Raw genomic sequence first — 19,423 nt, 5'->3', positions numbered from 1 at the left:
TGGCTTATTAGATTTTTTTTTATTCCTCGTTTTAAAATGGCTAATCATAATAAAAAATAAAAGTGCGGCTCTGTGGAGGCCACAAGAGAGATATTGCCATAGAGAAAGAGTCAAGTAGTGCCTGGAGATTAGGTTGGATTTCTGCTTGGTTTGCTTTGACTTTCATGGGGTTTTGGTGTGGATGTCTACAATTTTTTTGGCATATGACATGAAAATATTGCTTTTTGGGGTTTGGTTTGGTTTCCTCTTTTTTACTCTTCCCCAGTTTGGAAATAAAAACAACCGTGTGACAGTGAGAAACCATAACGGAACCATCAAAAATAAGAAATGTAAAAACATCAGAGAGAAGAACGGCTAAAACTGTCTGTGGGGGAGGGATTAGATACAGGTCAAATCTCTATACGGGGGAACACAGCCCTCAAGCCCCCCACTGCTCTTCTGAGCCCCAATGATATGTCTCTAGCGCTGTGCAAGTTCATCTGTTTGTTGTGGAAGGGGTAACATCGGGAAACAAGAAACCCACCCGTCCCTTCTCCCCACTTTGCTGGGAGTCATTTTCATGACACATCCCATCTGAATACTGGAGGCTGTAAAAATGGGAAACTGAGTCCTTAAGAAAACCCACCCATACAAGGGAGACATGGACTTGCCCACCCCACTCAGCTAAAGGGGAGGTCATGCCTAAACACTGCATGATGGGGGTGGGAGGGCTGCCTTCCAGCTCTCCCCCTTGCTTTGCTTCCTCAGGATAGGAAATCTGCCCAGGAACCAGAGAAGCCAGAAAGGGGGAGATGAGACACAAAAGGCAGGCCAGGCTCAGGACCGTAGCATGGCTGCTAGAGGAAGGACAGGCCGCAGAAGCACTGAGCAATGGTCAAGCCTGGGATCACATGAGCAAGGACCTGGAGTCTGTCTCTAAATATAAAATACTTTCCCATCCCTCCCACCCTGGCAATTCCACAGGTGCCTCCTTTCAAATTAACCAGGCACCTGTGGTAGAAAGCCCCCCATCCCCCACCCCTCTGGATGTATATACTCTATACACACACACATCCCCATGTTGTCTTTCCTGGGGCCGAGTGTCCTAACGGGGCACGTGGAGCCTGGGCCCTTGCGGGGCGATTCTTCCCTCTCTCTGGTAGATATATAATTTCTTTTATATTTATATTTATATATAGATATTTATATATACACACACCTGGTAACTCAGAAGAGGGGGAAAAAATAGAATCCGTAACAATCATAAAAAAAATTATCCTTGTTTTAAAAACGATCTGTTCCTACCGCACGAGGCGAGTGATTGCACGAGGTCCACGAGTATCTGGCCCATCGGTAGTTGGCGCAACTGCAGGCTGCGCCTCCCCCCACCAGCTGGGGGCGCCGCCATGATAGTCCTCCCCCCTTTCTTTCGGCAGTGTGTGCTACATTTGCAGTCTCTCAGCTGGTTGGGAGGAGGAGGGGGACCGGGGCTGCGTTGCAGCTGTGATGATTTAGGGGGTGCCCAGGGTCTCACCCCAAATCCCAGGGGGCATATTTTAAAAGGTCACTGTCCTCTCAGCTATTTCCCCCCGCAGTTGGAGGATTCTAAAAAATGTCCATGCATGTGAGAGAGCAGGTGTGCCTTGCTCCTGAGCATGCCCCCTGCCCACCGGGGCCCAGGCGTTTTGGTATCAGCCAGGGAGTAGGCGACAGTGGGGAGAGAGCTCCGCCCCTCATACAGAGATCTCATAAGTGGTCCCGCCCACTCCAGAGACCTTCTTGACTCCTCCTCGAGTTGGGCTGCTGAGAGGCGGCTGGCCGGGGGAGGGGGAGGCGGAGGCCGGGCCCAGACTCTTGGGCTGCCCATTGGACTTGCTGTAGGCGGTTCTCATCTGCACCTCGTCTCTGGGGAAGGAAGGACACAAGGGCGTCAGGAAGTGACCACACACCACAGGGCTGGGATCGGTGGGACTTTCAACCACACAGCACAGCACGCTCAATGGCAGGGGATGGAGAGGGGATCCACACACACACAGATGGGGAAGAGGAGGAGGATTCGAGGTGCATCCGACACCCCAGGACAGAGGGTGGGAAGGGGAGAGTGATTATGTACTAGGAAAGGGCAAGAGGCCAGGAGCACACCAAACCATGAAGGTGGACAGAGAGATTCTGGGAGATTCTGGGAGAGAGATTCCTCACTGCACTAAGGTGAAAGAAGGGTCTCGCACACTGGGAGGAAGCTCTGCATTCCCCCAGGAAAGAGGGCTAGAATCCACATTGCCCACCACCCTTCCACCGATCAAAGGATGGGAGACACCCACACAGCCTGTGCACTCCCCAGGGAGGGGTCAGACATGGAGGCATGCGCGTGCGCACATGCACACACACACACAGCCTGTGCACTCCCCAGGGAGGGGTCAGACACGCAGGCACGCGCGTGCACACACACACAGCCTGTGCACTCCCCAGGGAGGGGTCAGACACGCAGGCATGCACACACATACACATACGCACACACACAGAGTCCATGTTACTCCCCAGGGAGGGGTGGGACACACCCACCCACACCCTCGCTTTCTCTCTAGGCACAGGAGGGAGACACACCCCACACTCTTCAGAAGGGTGGAGGGAGGTCTCACCCCCCTACACTGCACTGGGGATGGGGGAGAGGTAACTCACAGACACAGGGCACTTCCCAGAGAGGGGGAAAGGCAGAACAGGGCGTGGCTCTCCCTGGGTGGAAGGGGAGAGGAGGGGCATGGCTGGGGGAGGGAGGGGAGGAGAGGGTTTGTCTCACACCACGCTTTCTGGCTCATGTGTTGGAGGGAGGAGGGGGAAGGGCCAGACGAGGGCAGGCAGGACTCCTTGTGGATCACCCCCAGCCTCTCCCTCCTGCGTGCTGTCGGCTCCCTCCGAGCTCCTCCGTCGGCATGGCCCAGGCAGCTTGTCCCCCGCCGAGTCACAGAACACACAAAGCGCGCGGTGGGCGGAGTTGGTACTTACTTTGGCGCCAGTAATGGCTGCAAGGCCACCTCCTCTGTCTCTGGGATGCTGGCCTGAGGCGACTGTTTTTGGCTGCTGTAAGACATGACTTTGCCCAGCTGGGGGGCAGTGGGCGGGTCAGGCGAGCGTACCCGGAGTGGCTCCGGTTTGCCGAAGCGGGGTGGCACCGGGCGGGTCAGCGGGTTCTTGCCCAGCGGTGAGCGCTTCGAATCGTCCGAGGAGGAGCTGGTGCGTGGGGCGTTGCTGGAGCCCGGTGTTGACTGGATGCCCGAGTCCACCAGCCCCGTGTCCTCCTCCCTGGCCAGGGGTGGCGGGATAGGTGACTGCTGCAGCAGCTTCTCCCGCTCCTGCATGGAGGCCACAATGTGGCGGGAGAGATTGTCATAGCGCATGGGTGAGGGCTCGCAGGGGGGTGGGTGCTTGGGCGAGCCGGCACCAGGGAAGCGGCTGTGCAGGTCGGCCTCACGCTGCTGGGTGATGCGGGCCGAGAGGAAGGGCGAGGTGTAGCCCATGGTGGGCTCCGGCTCCGGCCCAGCCTGCACTGACTCGAAGTCGGGGCTTTCAGAGGGGGTGAGCAGGCTGTCGTACGATAAGCTGCCATTGCGCGTCTGGTTCACCAGACTCTTGTAGGAGGTGGAGGTGGTGCCCTCTGAGCGGATCGACTGAAGCTGGCCCAGCTCGAAGCCTGTGCCTTGGGCCGACTTGAGGCTAGAGGAGCGCGAGCCGCTTGACAGTGGGTCAAAGTGGAAGCTCTTGCCGAAGGTGGGAGAGCGGAAGCTCTCGGGCTCCAGGCTCGGCTCCGAGCGGTAGCTGGGGTTCCGGCTGCTCTCGGCGATGGAGGTGGGCTCCTTCAGGCTGTCCCCTCGGCTCAGCTGCAGGGCACAGGAGATGCACGATATAGTCAGAGACCCCCTCACCTAATACCCACAGAACTAGAGACCCACTCCAACCTGTCGTGCCCCCCATACTGTCCTGGGGGCTGGAACAAGGCACCTCCAGAGATAGCCCAGCCCCTACCCCATTTCCCAGGGTTCCACCCTGCAGACTCCTCACCAGGCATCCCCAGAGACAGGGCAGAGGAGCTCAAAGCAAGGTCTCCCCTAAAAGGGTCCGGAGCCCCTCACAGCCCAGCCCCCACGTTCCCCCCAGCTTTGCCCTGTAGGGTTGGCATAGGGCATCCCTGGAGGCAGGGCAGGGGACACATCCCAAGAGATAAGGCAGGGGGAACTCAGCACCCCACCCCGCACTGCCCTGCAAGTTCAGCTTCAGGAGCTGGGGTTACATCCCCTTCAGAAGGGCCCCGGCCCTTCTCCCAGCACTGCCCTCTGAGGACAAGCCTGAGTCCTGTGGGAACCATGAACCTGTCCCCTTATAACATCACAGCCCAATGGCAAGGATTGGGTGGGTGGCCTGGGGCTGGACCCAACCAACACGTTCTGAGACACTTAGTCCTTGCATATCCCCCTTCCACTGCCTCCACTTGCCCACGGGCATCTCCTCAGAGTCACTCCCCACCCTCGCCCTGCAGTCTGGGCCAGCCCCCAGGGCCTTCCAAGGGCAGCCTTACCTTGGCGCTGGTGGAGTGCGGCATGGCAGCTGAGGCACTGCTGCTGCTGTAGCCAGGGCGGTACTTGTACATGGTCGGAGTTGGAGGGCTGTCCCTGCCTAGCAAGCTGCTGTCTGTGGAGGGGGGGAGAGAGAGAGAGAGAGAGACACTCACACACGGTATTCGCGGCTTCACCGCAGGGTCCTCTCCCTGCAGTTGGGGAACACCACAGTCATCGTGCTGATCCGTGAGAACCGTCTCTGAGCCTGGGATGGGGGTTGGGACGCCAAGGAGGGGGAGGAACTGGGTTAGATGGGCCAAAAGGCAGCACTGGGAATGGGATGAAATGGAGCAGGAGGGTCATTTCCCAACAGTGAGATCAGGCAGGCAGCTTCCAGCCCTGCGTGCAGCCTGGCCAGCGCTGGGTCATGGGTTCTCGGCTCCACTCTGCTGAGCAAGGGGTCCTGTGACTGGCGGAGAAACACCACACTGAGCTGCGCAATACTCAAGGGGCTCCACTAACCATGCTGGAGATATGCTGCAGCGGAACTGTCCTGCCCTGGTGCCCAGGGGACGGGCTTTGTGGATTGTCTTTAACACTGCTCCAACACAAGAGCCTTGCCTGTTCTGAGCGCAGGCAGAAGCCCGCAACTCTCCTCTTCCTGACAAGGGAGGGTGGGGAGGCGTGCTGGGCATTTTGGGAGCTCTGTCCAACTGGCGTTACAGACGTCACAGCTTGCCCTCACCTCAAGGCCAGGCATCTTACTGTCACCTTCGAGGCTCTACCCCTGCCCAGATCTTATCCGCCTCTTCCAAAGCCTCTTCTCCCGCTGCTCCAGCTCCTCCCACACTAACCCTGGAATTGCCTCCACCCTAGCCCCATTCTGTCCAAATGCCGCTTCTTCCACCACACCCTGTAGTTCTGCCTATGGAGCCTCGCTACATTCCAGCACAGACCCATCCTATGGGGAGTGTGAACTGCTGGGTCCAGTCAGCTGGGAAACAGCTTGGGACAAGGACAGTGTCTTCCTCTGCAATGACCCCAGTAGCTCATGCCTCCTCTCCCCACAGATAGAGCTCAACACCATCTCTCAGAGGCAGGCAAACACTTGGAGAAACCACAGCACAGAGAGGGGAAGCCATTCACCCAAGGTGTCACTAAGTGAGTCAGTCAGAGCCCAGAGCTCTGGACTCCCAGGAAAATAGTCTAGTCACCAGACCATGTCTCCTCTCCACACACATTCCCTTGGATTCCCTCTCCTAGCGGGGGACAGAACTGGCAGGCCAGGAGCCAGCGATAATGCCTACATGAGGGAAATTAGCACTAGCATCTGTGCTCCCACCTACACATCAGGACAGGCACCACCATCGTGAAATCAGGCTACAGACAAGATTCAGGCCCCCTCTGGATCCCAGCTTCCCACACACAAGGGTAGCAGCACAAACCATTCTAACTCGCTAGTCCAGAGAGTCACCGCAGCAACCTTCCCAGCCAGGGATCAGTGCAATCTAGGCAACGCAGTCACCAGCTCCGCTTTGCCCTTCACTAGGCTGTGTGCAACACAAACTAAGCCCTGTAAATGCTCCAAGAGACATTTCTAAAACTGCCCAGTCGCTTCTACGCACAGCTCTGCAGCCCCCGCTGCTATCCAGCCCTGGGCTCTGCCGATGCACCTCGATCCTGGGCTGTGCCCATGGGCTCCCCTCCCTGAGACGGGTGGGGCACAGCTGCTCGTCAGCCTGGCATGCCTTCCTTACCCTCATTGGTGGCCAGGGTTAAGTGCGTCCTCAGACCTGTGTAGCGGCTGAGGTCTGGCTTGGGTGGGGGTGGTGGCTCAGCATCGGCAGACTGGCTCTCCATCACGTCCAGACTTCCTTTGGACTGCAGAGACAAAGGGCAGAGGAGCAATCAGAAGGGTGGGGCAGGACGCCAGGTCCTCCACGCTGGGCTCAGCAGCGGTGAGGTGGTGTTAAAGGGGCCCTGCTGCCTCCTGGCTGACAAGGCATCCCAGGAGCAATGTCCACTTGCGGCTCAGATGCCAGGTGGGAAGGGAAGAGGTGCCTTGGAGCTACCCGGGAGGAGAGAGAGAGAGGGAGGGTGTGAGCCTCATGCAGCAGTGGCCGCCACGTGGAAGGAACACGGCTTCAGTTGCGGGGCAGGCTAGATGAACACAGTGAAACCACAGAGAGGGGAAGAAAGGGAGCACATGAAAGGCTCACTCGGTTCCTACTCACGGCTGCACACTGCACCCCCTGGGATCTCCCTGCCCAGGTGCCGTCCTCCTCACCTTTGTTCTCTTCAGTTCAGCCTGGATACCATTGTCCATTATCTTGACAGTGACCTGTCCATCCGACACCTCAGGCCGCAGGAAAGGCGGCTTCACCAACACTGTCTGCTCTGCCTTTGGTCGTCCGAGGTATCTAGTGAAGCACAGGGGAGAGGTAAGCACTGAACTCGACACGAGAGCGGCTGAGCTGGGACAGTGCCCTATGCACGCAGACTGCTCCTGCCTGGCTGGCATTCTACGGGAAGGAGCTGCACGCCCTGGAGGGACCCCCACGAGACGGAGGGGGAGAGAAGAGCCATGCGCTCTATGATGCTAAGCCCAGAATGAGGGTGCTTTTAGCCATGCAGTTCCCCAATCACCAAGCAATTCTACAGGGGACATCTAAGCCTCCCACAAAGCCAGGAGGCTCCCCTGAACGCGGCTCCCCCAGGCAAGTGCCTCAATGAGCATGATGCTGGTAGCTGCGCTGAGAACACCCAGGGGCAGGTCTGGATTTAAAACAGAGGAGCAGGGACTTGCCCTAGCGAAGCAGACACTCACATGAGGACATCCACCTCCCAGAACAGCTAAGCAGGCCTGGGACCAAGGGGCTGGCTCGGATCTCCCTGTAGCAGGTGGGGCAGACTTACCTGGGGGCTGGGGAGCTGCAGAGAACACGGCTGACGTTCTTACAGCAGCCGTTGGTGAAGGGGTTCACACCACCCCGGAATTTACCCGTAACCTGTGGGAGACAGAAAACCATTCAGGGGAGGCAGTACGGAGATGCAGGGAGGGGAGGCCGGCCACCGCTCTCCCTCTCACCCTCCAAACACCTGTGGCCTGTAGAGTACGTACCTGTTCATTGGTAGTGCGTCCCCTGGCTACCAGCACCACGTGGAACCCCGTAAGGCCAGCTACAGGGATGAAGAACAAGCCAGCCACGCACATCACAGCCATGCTGCCAGCAAAGTCAAGGAACCAACCACAGTGCTGTTCTCATATACACTCCCCGCTTCAAGCCCCACTGCTCCTCCTGCCCCGACTGGGAATGCTCTTCTCCTGGCACCCCCATGCACCCGGGAGACATCCCTTCCCCAACCTGCAATGCTCATCTCCTGGCATCCCCACACCCATGGGAGACACCCCCTCTCCTGGTCTGCTGTTTTAGGCAGGATTTCACTGCACCGTAGAGATGGGAGGAGGATACGTGACGGCCATGCGGACCCCAGAGAGCTCTTCGATCTGGTAGAGGACATAGAGTAGGCCAAAGCCGAAGACGCCCATGATGTGCACGGTGAGCGAGAGCAGGAAGAGGAAGAAGTAGCGGTAGTTGCGCCGCCCGATGCAGTTGTTCACCCAGGGGCAGTGATGGTCAAACTCCTGCCAGTTACAAGAGAAGGGCAGAAAACAGTCAGAGGCTTCTGTTCAACAGCAGAGGGCTACAGGCGCTAGCAAACCTGCACCATGCGGCAAGCAGAACACAGCCCCCCCCTGCTACCCCACCCTGAACGGAGAGCAGAGCACAGGATTGCCATGCCACCTCACCCAACCCCACAGCTCCTCCCCTCACAGGGAGAGTGGAGCACAAAATTGCCATGCCACCCCACCCCTTCCCATGGTTCCTCACCCTCCAGGGAGAGCACAGACCCCTACCTGGGATCAGAGTGCAGAACCCTCGCTGTCTGAACTTCATGGTGATCAGAGCAGAAGGCTCTCCCACCCCCCTGCCACAGGGAACCGGAGCACAATATGCCCTTGTCCTCTAGGGTCCTCACCCCATAAGCCATAGGGCAAATAGAGTGCAATACAGACAGAGCCACCCTCCATGTCCTGCAGCCAAGCACAGTACAGGACCACCACTGGCACGCGGAGCTGTGCAATACACAGGGTGCTGCAGGCACAGTAGCTCAGATCACTGCAGTCCAGCCTGCACCCTGCCGGCGGTTCCTCACCTCCACACAGTTGTCACAGACGCTGCAGTGGGAGCAGCGCGGGGGCCGGTAGAAGCGGCACGTCGCACACCATTTCATGCGCACCTGGATGCCCTTGATCTCCACTGTCTTGTAGAGTGGGGCTCTGAAGTCATCCTCCTTATCCTCATCTTCCTCTGCTGAGGGAGGGGAAATGCCCAGCAGAGCAATATGTCAGAGCACTGGGAAGTCACAGGCCAAACCCAGCTGCTATCTGCCCCCACAAGTTGGGAGAGCTTCTGAGAACCCTCCGACTTCGCTATCCCGACGCTGTTACATTGGACACCTCAGCTGCCCCCTAACAGGAAAATCCCCAAGTCTGCATTCTGAGCAGGCATGGGGGCCATCTAGAGGGCCCCAAATACTGAACCATCTATCGGGAGGTTCTCCTAGGCCTTGGCCTCTCAGATGTCTGCTGACCATGGGAGGCTCAGGGACTTGATCCAGGAATACAGGATTTATATCTGTTTTGGCCATCGGTCCATCTGATCCAGAATGCTGGCTCCAACAGCGGCCAATACCAGACATGACAGAAAAAGGAAAACCCTCACAATGCATGTCCCAGCACAATACCATATAACCAGGGCAAGAGGTTCTTTCCTCAGCCCTGTGGCCAGCCTTATGCCCTGAAGCTGGAGATCTGGGGTATCAGCCCTTGTCCCGTCATCAGCAGAGCATGGAAAGAGCTGGCTCCTGACAAGACACTTCCTGGGCTGCACTGAAGCGGGAACTGCTCTCACCTCGTGGGAATATACCCGGGTCCATGAAGGTGGCCATGCTGAAGTTGGCCAGCACGAAGAGGAAGACAACAGCATTGTAGATGGGGATGATCGGGGAGATGTATAGGCTGAGCCCTGGGCACCTGCACACAGACACAAGAGGTGAGACAATGCAAAATCACCTTGACTCATGACCTAATTGGACTCTAGATAGGATGCCCCCAGCCCTTCCCACCAACCCTTCCCCAATTTAGTCTAATAACTGCATTCTGCAACCCCAAGAGAAGCCCTTCAGAGTCATCTAGCCAAGGAGGGACTCCAGGCAATGCCGTTTGGAGCTGCGAACTGGAAAGGAGGGAGGATAGAGTCCTGCCCTCAACCCTGTGTCTGAAGGCAGCAAGAGTGGCCTTTAATACCCTTTCCCCACTGCTGCTCCTTGCTGCAGAGCTCAGTAGGGCAGCAGCTGGGCAGAGGACAGAGCAAGGGGATGGACGTGCTGGGCACTGGACAAGCTGTCCCTGCTGTGCTTTGCAGTGTCCCAAAGTGGAAGTCCAGATTCCACCCCCGACAGGTGGGTCATATTTCCCACTGGGCGAACACTGGAGGAGGGGATTCATACTCCACAGGGGAGCTTAGGAATCACATCACACAGGAGCCAAAGAATTCCCAACACACAGCCGTTAACCCTTCCCCTCCCGCAACAGGCCACTCCCCTTGGTTCTCTCCAGAAGAGCCAACCAGGACAACAGTGCACTTGGAAACTCGCCTGCAGCCTTCTCAGCGGGACGGGGTATGCCAAATAGCCAAGCAGCACTAGGAGACTAGGGTACACAGAACTGATTGCGTCCCTCCTCTGGGACAGAGGCGGCACTTGGGCCCTCCAGCAGAAACAATGCTCAACGGTACTGGCCTGTCTCCTGGGCCACAGGTCCCCTGGCTAGATCCTAACCTTATTCCACTGAGCACCAGCTCTTGCTTGAGCTGGCTGGTATAGAAACTCATTCCCATAACCTCTCCCTACCCTCTTGTAGCTGACTTTGAAATGCAGCACGTACCCGCCACACTCTGAACAGTAGCTGCTGGGCATGGGGAACCCAGAGAGTCCAGGAAGTGAAATGATTAGCAGTGGGCACATAAGGGAAGCATTCTGCTGGGCCCCTCCGACCAGCTTGGAAAATCCACTGGAAGGGGAGAGTGAGGAACAGTCCTCCCCTTTCACCCCATCACAAATGTCCCCTCCAAATTCAGCCATGTTGGAGGACAAGATGGTCAGTTAAATGATGGTTCTATCCTGCTGTGTGGGACCTAACCACGCCCCCAGTCTGTGCCCAAGGAAGGATGGCCCAGCGGTTAGGGCTCCAGTCCAAGACTTAGGAGAGCTGGGTTCAAGTCCCTGCTCTGCCACCACAGACTCCCTGTGTAACCTTGTGCAAGTTGCATGGCCCCTCTGTGCCTCAGTTCCCCATCTGTACAATGGGGATAATAGCACTGCGCTGCCTCACATGGGGTATGAGGTGCTGAGACACTACAGGAATAGGGCCTCCAAATTACCTAAAACAGAGGGAGCCCTGGACTAACCGAAAGCAGGACTGACCCAACTCGTTAAGGCAAACTAGACAGTGAGGGGGAGAAACAGGATAAGCCAGTCTGACCAGCAGCTCCACACACAGAGAGCTTGCAAGAGAAAAAAATGTCCCACACAATATGTGCAGGGAGAGTGGGGAAAGCGGCTATTGAGCAGAAAGAACCCAAGCAGAACATCCAAATGAAAAAGAGCTCCTAGGTCTGAATGCAGGGACAGTCAGTTAAGGCTCCTCAAACAGTCCTAACTCTGCCATGGGGGCAGGGGGTGGCAAAGAAGTTCATTGTCTGCTCCCCAGTGCCCTCTGGGGGACAAAGGGAAGTCACAAGCACCAAGGCTGCACAGGAGGATGGGATACTTTGGGAAAAAAGGTCTCTAGTTATAGCAAGGAGGATGGAATCAGAGTGGCAATCTGGGAAGGGCCCACCTTTTTCTTCTGTGATTATACAGCACCCACACAATGGTGCTCTGGTCCCTGGCTGGGGCTACTAGGTGCTACCACAATACTCCTAATAAATAACGTACAGTGCTTAGTTCAGTCATGCTCTGGTCCCTGGCCAGGGCCTTTATGTGCTACTGTAATACAAATAATAAAATCTAGTTCAGTCATGGGTGGTGGGTCTGAGATCCACAATGGCTAATACTCTCCTATTGCTAAGCCTGTTTGGGTGGAGGTCAAAATAGGGTAGATAGTGATAAGGGAGTTCCAACCTTATTTAGAGAATCCCCACCACGATACCCAGACCCGTTGGAATTAACCAGACCCCATACATCAAAGGGCTCCTATGAACCCTGAGGTGCATTTCAGTGCTGAAGGCCAGGATGCAGATGGATTGGCAGAGTTGATGAGGGTGGGGCGGGCAGGAGCCAGACTGAGGTGCATTGGCAAAGTAGAAGTCATGACTGGAAGAGCAGGAGTCACTACAGAGTAGGATTGTGTACTGCGGTGCAAGTGATGTTACTGGTGTGACATCCCTTAGAAATATGCCACCACCCACTCTCTGGAAAACTCATATGGTGTGGGAGGGCAAGATGTGCCACAGGGGAGACAGGGCTCAGGTGCCCCTCATTCTAGATCAGGGGTCGGCAACCTTTCAGAAGTGCTGTGCTGAGTCTTCATTTATTCACTCTAATTTAAGGTTTTGTGTACCAGTGATACATTTTAATGTTTTTAGAAGGTCTCTTTCTAGAAGTCTATAATATATAACTAAACTATTGTCGTAGGTAAAGTTAATAAGGTTTCAAAATGTTTAAGAAGCTTCAATTAAAATTAAATTAAAATGCAGAGCCCCCCGGAATGGTAGCCAGGACCCAGGCAGTGTGAGTGCCACTGAAAATCAGCTCGCGTGCCCGTGCCATAGGTTGTCTACCCCTGATCTAGATGGAGCCCCCCCATTCACCCACACATACTGCTGGGTGTTTGGCTGGCTGGCTAACAGCTCCTCCAGAATCCCAGGAGGGTTTGGAGGGATGCCGAGAGTGGTGTCAGAAACGGTGTACACTGGTAGGGGAATCACCGTCCCTCCTCCCCTGGAGGAGCTTGGGCTCAGGAGATAGTGGGCTTCCCCTTGAAGGCGCCGGTGTAATACCCTAATCTGCTTTGCTGCTGGGAGTTTAATCCCACAGATCTAGGGCAGCATCTGTCCCTCTCCCCCCTCCCACCCCCAACTCAGAGCAGTCTGCAATACACGCAGAGGGATTTAGGCAGCAGGAGCACAGAGACAGAGAGGAGAGCGCATGGGTGCTGAAAAGGATGACATATGGCATGACTGGGGTAATCCATGGTAGCCTCAGAGTCTGGGGCAGCAGTTGTGGGGCACACACTAAATTGGGCAGGGATGGCATACCCCACTGCTCCTTGTTTCTCTTCCAGCCCCTCCTCCGCTGCCAGACGGATCACTGAACAGTCCCTTTAAAGGGACAGCTAGGACAGAAAAGCCCACTTTAACCATCCTCTCACATGCAGGTCAGTGGGAACACAGGCAATCTCCAATGGAAGGCAGGGGTGGGCTATATGAACCCTGGCTCTGGGACTGCTAACCAAAACCAAAGTGTGAGATGTTCAAATGCCAACACCTACAGCCTAGGCCTAGCAAGAGGCAAGCAGTCCAGTGGTGCCGGGGGGAAAGGGCTAGGCGGCAGGCTGCGGGGAAGAGGGGAGGGCTGGGGGAACTGGACACAGTCTGTCTGCTCTAGGGCATCAGTTCCAATCCAGTGGTTCATAGTGAGTTACTCCTATCCCACTTTTGTTTCCCATCATGCTGCTGAAGTAGTGATGCAGTCAGAACCATCACGGCCATTTGTACTGCTTGTGCCAGGGGAACTGGGAAGGGCCTTGGTACATTTCTCAGTGCACAGATGTTCCCATCCCAAAGTCACCAGCACTTACTTAATCCTCCCCATTAGTAGTCTCAGCAGAGGGACTATGGCTGGACAGGCCACAGACTGAAGAGTCTCTCATCACCCCAGGGCTAGAGTTAGACACTGCTGGGGGAAGCAAGCACTGCCACTGCCTGTGCTGCCCCTGCACACATGCTCTGTTAGTGGTGCCTGTTCTAGGAGTGCCTGGCAAGGCGGGGAGCTGCCAGCAGGTGGAGTGAGGCCTGGATGGGACTGGTAGGAAGAGGAGTCATGTTCTGAGAGGCAAGGGAGAGGTAAATAATATGTGCCTGTCCTGGAAACCAAGGGAGGAGCCGCTGCACACACCTGTCCTGGCATGCAGCTTCAAGCAGTGGGAGAGAGAGATGAAAGAAGGGCAGGGAGGCGGAGGGAGATAAGGGCGTGGGGAGAAAGGAGAGATGGCCAGAGAGCAGGTAAATGAAAGGGAGGTGCTGGTGGCCACACCCAGCTGGAGGCGGTGTTGGGGCAGGCTTGCTCATTTCCCACCTGATAATTAACCCAATTAATTCCCATCACTCTCTCCTGGCAGGCCATGGGAAGAGAGCCTGCATCCAGGTCAGTGTCCCTCCCAAAATATCCACCACCAGGCAAGCTCTCACTTTCTCACACCATGTTTGGCCTGGGTGGAGGAAGTGGTGACTCTCTCACTGACTGAACAGCCCCAAAGGATGCTCTGCAACCCAGGAGGGAAAGGAGTCGCCTGGACCAGGACTAGCAGAAGTACTGGAATGCCATTCCGGCTCCTAAAAAAGGTGCCGAAACCGTGTACTGGAGCATTCTGGCATGGCTTGAGCCCTGCTCCTGGGTGTTGTCCCACACTCTGCCACAGACCTGCTAAGTGATTTTGGGCAAATCACTTCCCTTCTGGGTTTCCCCATCAGTCTCACACACAGGGAGGCGGGGGCAGGGAGAAGGCTAAATCCACTAATACTCACAAAGTCCTTGGATAGCAGAGGTGCTACAGATTGCAATTTCTGCTCCAACAAGCCCCTCTTGCAATGAGCCATAACCTAGGTTCCTTCCTACCTGAACAGCCACTAGCCACAGAAAGCTAAGTACTGCCCATCATGCACAATTCAGAGACTGAGAACAATGTACTATGCAGGCTGTGTGAAGTGAAACTGAGGCAGCCTGGGGTGTCACGACCCCACCCCTAGCACGTTCATTCTGTGCCTGACTAACAGCATCAAGCTTGGTTTGCATGTGACTGCTGCGAGCACCCAAGCAGCCTTACACCATCCCTGATTCTAGCCAGGTTTTAGTAATTTTAGATCAGTACCAGAAAGGAAACAAAAGTGTGTGGGGTAGAGGGGGTGGCTTTCAATCCTTTCCGTTCCTGGCAGGGGGATTCCCCCCACAGTGATTCAGAATGGCACATGAAGCTGCACTCCAGAAGCCAGCCAGGGGCACCCTGCATGGGAAAAGCCTTGCAAGGAGCAGGCAGACAAGGAGCAAAACCACCGTGCTTTTGAAGGACACCCTTCCTGGGGTGGCTAAAAATCCTCCTTTCTGCCACAACTCAGACCACATCAACCCCCAACTCCTCCCTGATTCCCCCCTCACTGCCTTCCCCTTCAAAGCTCTGCACTGCTCAGCCCCTGCCCAAGCCGCCTTCCTTCCTCACTGCATCCAAGCTGCCCCTTATACGTGGGGCTGTTTCCTGGGCACCTAATCACCACCACCACCCCTTTTGTTTGGACAAATTCCTCCTTAAATCTTGCATCTTTCAGTGTCAATCCACTCTCAAAAGTGATCGTCATCTCACTGGCACCCTGGGCATCTGGCCATTCCTCCCCCCTCTCCTGACGCAATACCTAGAACCGTCTCATCTGTTCAGGGTAGCCCAACAGCTTCTTGGGGCACAGACTGTGTTTTCCTTTATGGATTGTACAGCACCAAGTGCCCTGACTGGGCTGGCCAAGCAAATGGGGAGGGACTGACTCTACAATTCACCTCAGCAGAGGCCTGACTGCCTGACAGATGGTGTCAGATAAGGGGTGGTGCAGAGAAATCCAGCAGCCCATGACTCACTGAGGAAGGGGGAAGTCGCTCCACTTTAAAGGCTTTAAAGACCACTTCTGCCACTTTATGTTCTCTACAGTGGCTGCCTACAAAGATTCAGGCCAGGAACCAAACATGCACTGTCTGAGAAAGGAAGGAAGAAACACTGCTACGGGAGGGTTACACTTGGCAATTGAGTCTCATGGTTCCCTCGTTACACATGCTGCTGATGAGCAATCACAGCATAGGATAAATAAGAGTGCAGTTTGTACAGGTGGAAGCCCCTCTGAAATCACACCCAACACATGGGGCTTTCCTTAGGGAAAGGTGAGGGCAGAAGCGACACCAAGACACTGCACCTGGCTCGCTATCTCAGAATATGTCACATCAGTAAGGGTATGTATCTCTTCTCTGCACAGTTAACTCAGACTCTAGCCCAAGACCCCTTACAATCCACACAGAAAAACCCCAAACTGGGAGGTGGTTTAAGCCTAGTCTAACTTACCTGGGGTGGGGGGAGTTAGAATCCAGGCCCCACTTTAACTTGGGCTGGAACCTGCCCACTTTGCAATGAAGACACAGGCTAACTCACTTGAGTGCTGATAATCCTCCATAGTCTCCCCATAATTCCTCCCAAAGGACAGACAAGTTCTCTTTCAATTGACAACTGACTAGGAAAAAAATCCTAGAGCATCTCTGCACACAGAGCCATGGGATATGTTCCCACACACACAGGCAAGTGCCGAAACAGTGAGGACACAATAATGTGGATGGGGCTTTGCTGTGGAGAAACCCTCAGGCTATGCTAACCTCGGGTGCCCAGACCCAGGTGCCAAGCACCCATGTTAACTATGCAATGAAGCCATACCCTGGACTGAGAAGGAGGGAAAGACCCCTCATACTAACCACTCCATCCACTAGGCAAGGCTACAGTATTCCTAGGATTACAGGCGACTCCAATACCCCTCACTGGTAACATCTGCCAAGCATTCCTGCAGGGCAAGAGCTGAACTAGCATGGCTAGCAAGGAGAGCCAAGACACCTGTGAATCTACAGCATACCAATGAGCCCGTACTTTGGGTTTAGCAATATATCTGTGTATGGTTTGTATCCTCTCCCCACAAAGGCTGGCCTGGGAATTGCTCAGCGACTCAAGGTGCTCATTCCACCTTTCTTCTGGGGTCCAGTCCCTGCCAGCAAGGGAAGCTCAGGACCTGAACTCTGAGCCATGCTGCTATTAGACTGCGATTCCAAAGGTCATCATAATGGAAGACCCACATGCCATACCACAGGACCCACGACTGTGAAACTTAGCCTCTGTAATAACTGCCCATTTCCCACCACTCCAGCGCTCCTTGTAAGCTCAACTGCGTGACACTGGCCCAGGAGGGTGTGCGGAATGGTTAGAAAAGCCATTCAAGGGATTGGTAGAATGACGCTTTTCACTTTGCTAGTGTTTTTGCAAACGGATAAGACACTCACAGGGCCCCCAAAAGGGCAGAGCTTCTTCCTCTGCTCCTCGCTCCCAGAGAGAGAAGAAAGTACCTCTTGATCTGGGGCCACTGGCAGAGGTGAGGTGACTATTAATCAGCCAGGAAAGATACAATAGGGAGAGCACATGGGGCAGAAGTTGGAATGCAGGCCCTCATATAGCTATCTATACCCAAGGACATTGCAAAAGCAGCTGAACTTCACTCCTTCAAGACAGCTGGAGAGAGACTGCAAACAGCCAAGCTATAAGCACTGAAGGAGTCACTCACTGAGTTGCCATCAGTTGATTAGTTTCTGGACTGCCTGCAGCCACATGGAGCTGTGAAGCCCCTGGTGGTGCATAGCATGGTGCAGTAAGAGAGATAGGGAGTTGGGCAAGACTCCAATAGCAGCAATATACTCGCTCAGCTGTGAGGTCAGGGCTTCAAGGTCAGTGATTGTGGGAACCACTCGCACCTTCTCCACTCCGGAGGGCCAGAGCTCTGAACCCACTCAGCTCCTGGCAGTCTAGGGAGGGGGTTGAGACCTCAGCTCCCTAGCAGGTCCATGCAGGTGAATCCAGGGGAGGAGATGGGCTGGTCCCCTCTCTGCCCACAAGGCGGGGAGTAAGTTTGGTCCCCTCCCTATAAGGCAGCCCCCACATTCACGGCAATGTCCTCTCCTCCCTCCTACCACAGGGAGTTGCTGAGTAGTAGCTGGCCCTGCAGAGCTGAGTCACCCCCAATCCCTGACCTTGAACCCTTGATTTTACAGCTCAGAGTGACTATTAGCTATTGTTGGAATTTTGCCCAACTCCCTAGCTCTTCCCTCTGCTGAACAGGAAAGGAAGTGGAGGAGAGGTGCTTTGGGAGGACAGCAACTTGTGGGGAGGGAACTGAAGAGGAAGATGTGGTTGCTAACCAGTGGAGGAAAGGGAGAGCCTAGTAGAGGGAAAAGACTGATGTGTGTGGGGGGTCACACGTATAATTTTGGAATGGCTCCCCCCTCTCCAAGAGCAAGATTCCTTCCCTTCAAGAAAGTGAAAGTAAAGCCCCATTGAAGTTTTCAGGATGAGAGGGAAGGGGAACAGTCAGGGAGACCCATTCAGCCTTTGTCACTAGGTCCTAGTTACCTCACTTTGCATGATAAGTGCTCAAGTAGTGAATGAGCCAAAAAAAACCACAAAGAAGAATGTAGGAAGCTGGACCTTTGCAAGCTAATAGAGGCCATGCACAGCTGCAGGTGTGTGTCTGGAACAGAGGAACTTCACCTTCTAATAGGAAAGCTGCACCTTTCACACCATCTCCTCTCTCCCATCGCAATGCCAACAAAGCACGTAACCAGTCTTCCAGAAGGGAGATGTACTGTTCCTGAGGGGAATTAATGGCAGAACCCCCCACTGGACATTCCAGTACAGAGGGCAAATTCAAACCCAAGCAAGGAGGAAAGTGGACCCCCTCCCCTGGACATTTCAGGAAGAAGCAGTCAAGTTTCTAAGAGACAGTGATGGACACTCAAGAATGATCTGGGTGAGAAAACAAAAGCAGCCTGACTTCAGACCCAATAGTGATCCCAGTGAATCAGAATCATAACAGTGACAGAACAAGTCTCCAACTGCAAAGGGAGCAAAGGGATTAACTCCAACAGTTTATCCTCCTCCCCAACTCTGAATGAGGTCTGGAATGCTCACGACAAGTACTTTAGTGGGGAATCTTTTTATTCCATTCCAAGAGTGTTTTGGGTGTTCAGAACCTCCACAACACATTCTTCTCCATGTAGTTAACAGGAAACTAAAGTGATTGCATAGCACCAGCTCCCCAATCTCCCCTATCTGCCCTAGGGAAAGTCTACACCCACCCATATCAGGTCTAGTTATAGCACACCAGGCAGGCAAGCTGCCAAACCAAGACCATTTAGTACACAGTGAACTTTATAGCCAGAACGGCAGGCTGGGGATTCAAAGCCATTCCAGTCTGGGATTTCAGAGCAGGAGTTTAGGAACTGAGCCAAAGTTCAGAGATGCCCAGATTCCACAAGGGAAAAAAACATTCTCTTCCAGATCTGTAGGATCCACACCCCAGGGGTTTAGTGTTCCTGACACCAGCCACAGTAAGACCTGTACTTCCAGCTCCCAAGCACATCAGCAGCCACAGCACAGCACACTAACACAAGTCACACCTTCATGCCACTCACGGGCAGTGGAAGCCACGCTCAGGGAACTAATGGCAGCATTCACGTGCCCAGCCTTTATGTTGTGGAACCTGCACACCAGTGTGCTTGCATCAGGATTCACATTACCAGCCTCTAAGTCAGGGTTTGGCAACCTTTGGCACACGGCCTGCCAGGGTAAGCCCCCTAGTGGGTCCGGCCGGTTTGTTTACCTGCCGCATCCGCAGGTTCGGCTGATCACAGCTCCCACTGGCTGCAGTTCGCCATTCCAGGCCAATGGGGGCTGCGGGAAGCGGCGACCAGCATATCCCTCAGCC

The 19,423-nt window shown here is 54.9% G+C and overlaps 1 protein-coding gene across 1 annotated transcript in view; it reads right to left on the bottom strand.

The window, feature by feature from the left end:
- ZDHHC5 (zinc finger DHHC-type palmitoyltransferase 5) overlaps positions 1–19,423 on the bottom strand; it is a 41,527-nt gene continuing 22,104 nt past the window's right edge. The window contains exons 4-13 of the mRNA XM_039535418.1: positions 9,506–9,627; positions 8,748–8,905; positions 8,003–8,175; positions 7,651–7,753; positions 7,446–7,537; positions 6,817–6,949; positions 6,287–6,410; positions 4,550–4,662; positions 2,983–3,854; positions 1–1,884 (exon numbers count right to left, since the gene is read on the bottom strand). Of these exons, the coding sequence (XP_039391352.1) occupies positions 1,713–1,884; positions 2,983–3,854; positions 4,550–4,662; positions 6,287–6,410; positions 6,817–6,949; positions 7,446–7,537; positions 7,651–7,753; positions 8,003–8,175; positions 8,748–8,905; positions 9,506–9,627 (2,062 nt within the window). The 3' untranslated portion in view covers positions 1–1,712. The remainder of the gene's footprint in view (positions 1,885–2,982; positions 3,855–4,549; positions 4,663–6,286; positions 6,411–6,816; positions 6,950–7,445; positions 7,538–7,650; positions 7,754–8,002; positions 8,176–8,747; positions 8,906–9,505; positions 9,628–19,423) is intronic.

Source organism: Mauremys reevesii, linkage group 4 (genome assembly GCF_016161935.1).
Source record: "Mauremys reevesii isolate NIE-2019 linkage group 4, ASM1616193v1, whole genome shotgun sequence".
Lineage (NCBI taxonomy): Eukaryota > Metazoa > Chordata > Testudines > Geoemydidae > Mauremys > Mauremys reevesii.
The sequence above is the reverse complement of the archived record's forward strand: the minus strand, read 5'-3'. Positions and strand labels throughout refer to the sequence as shown.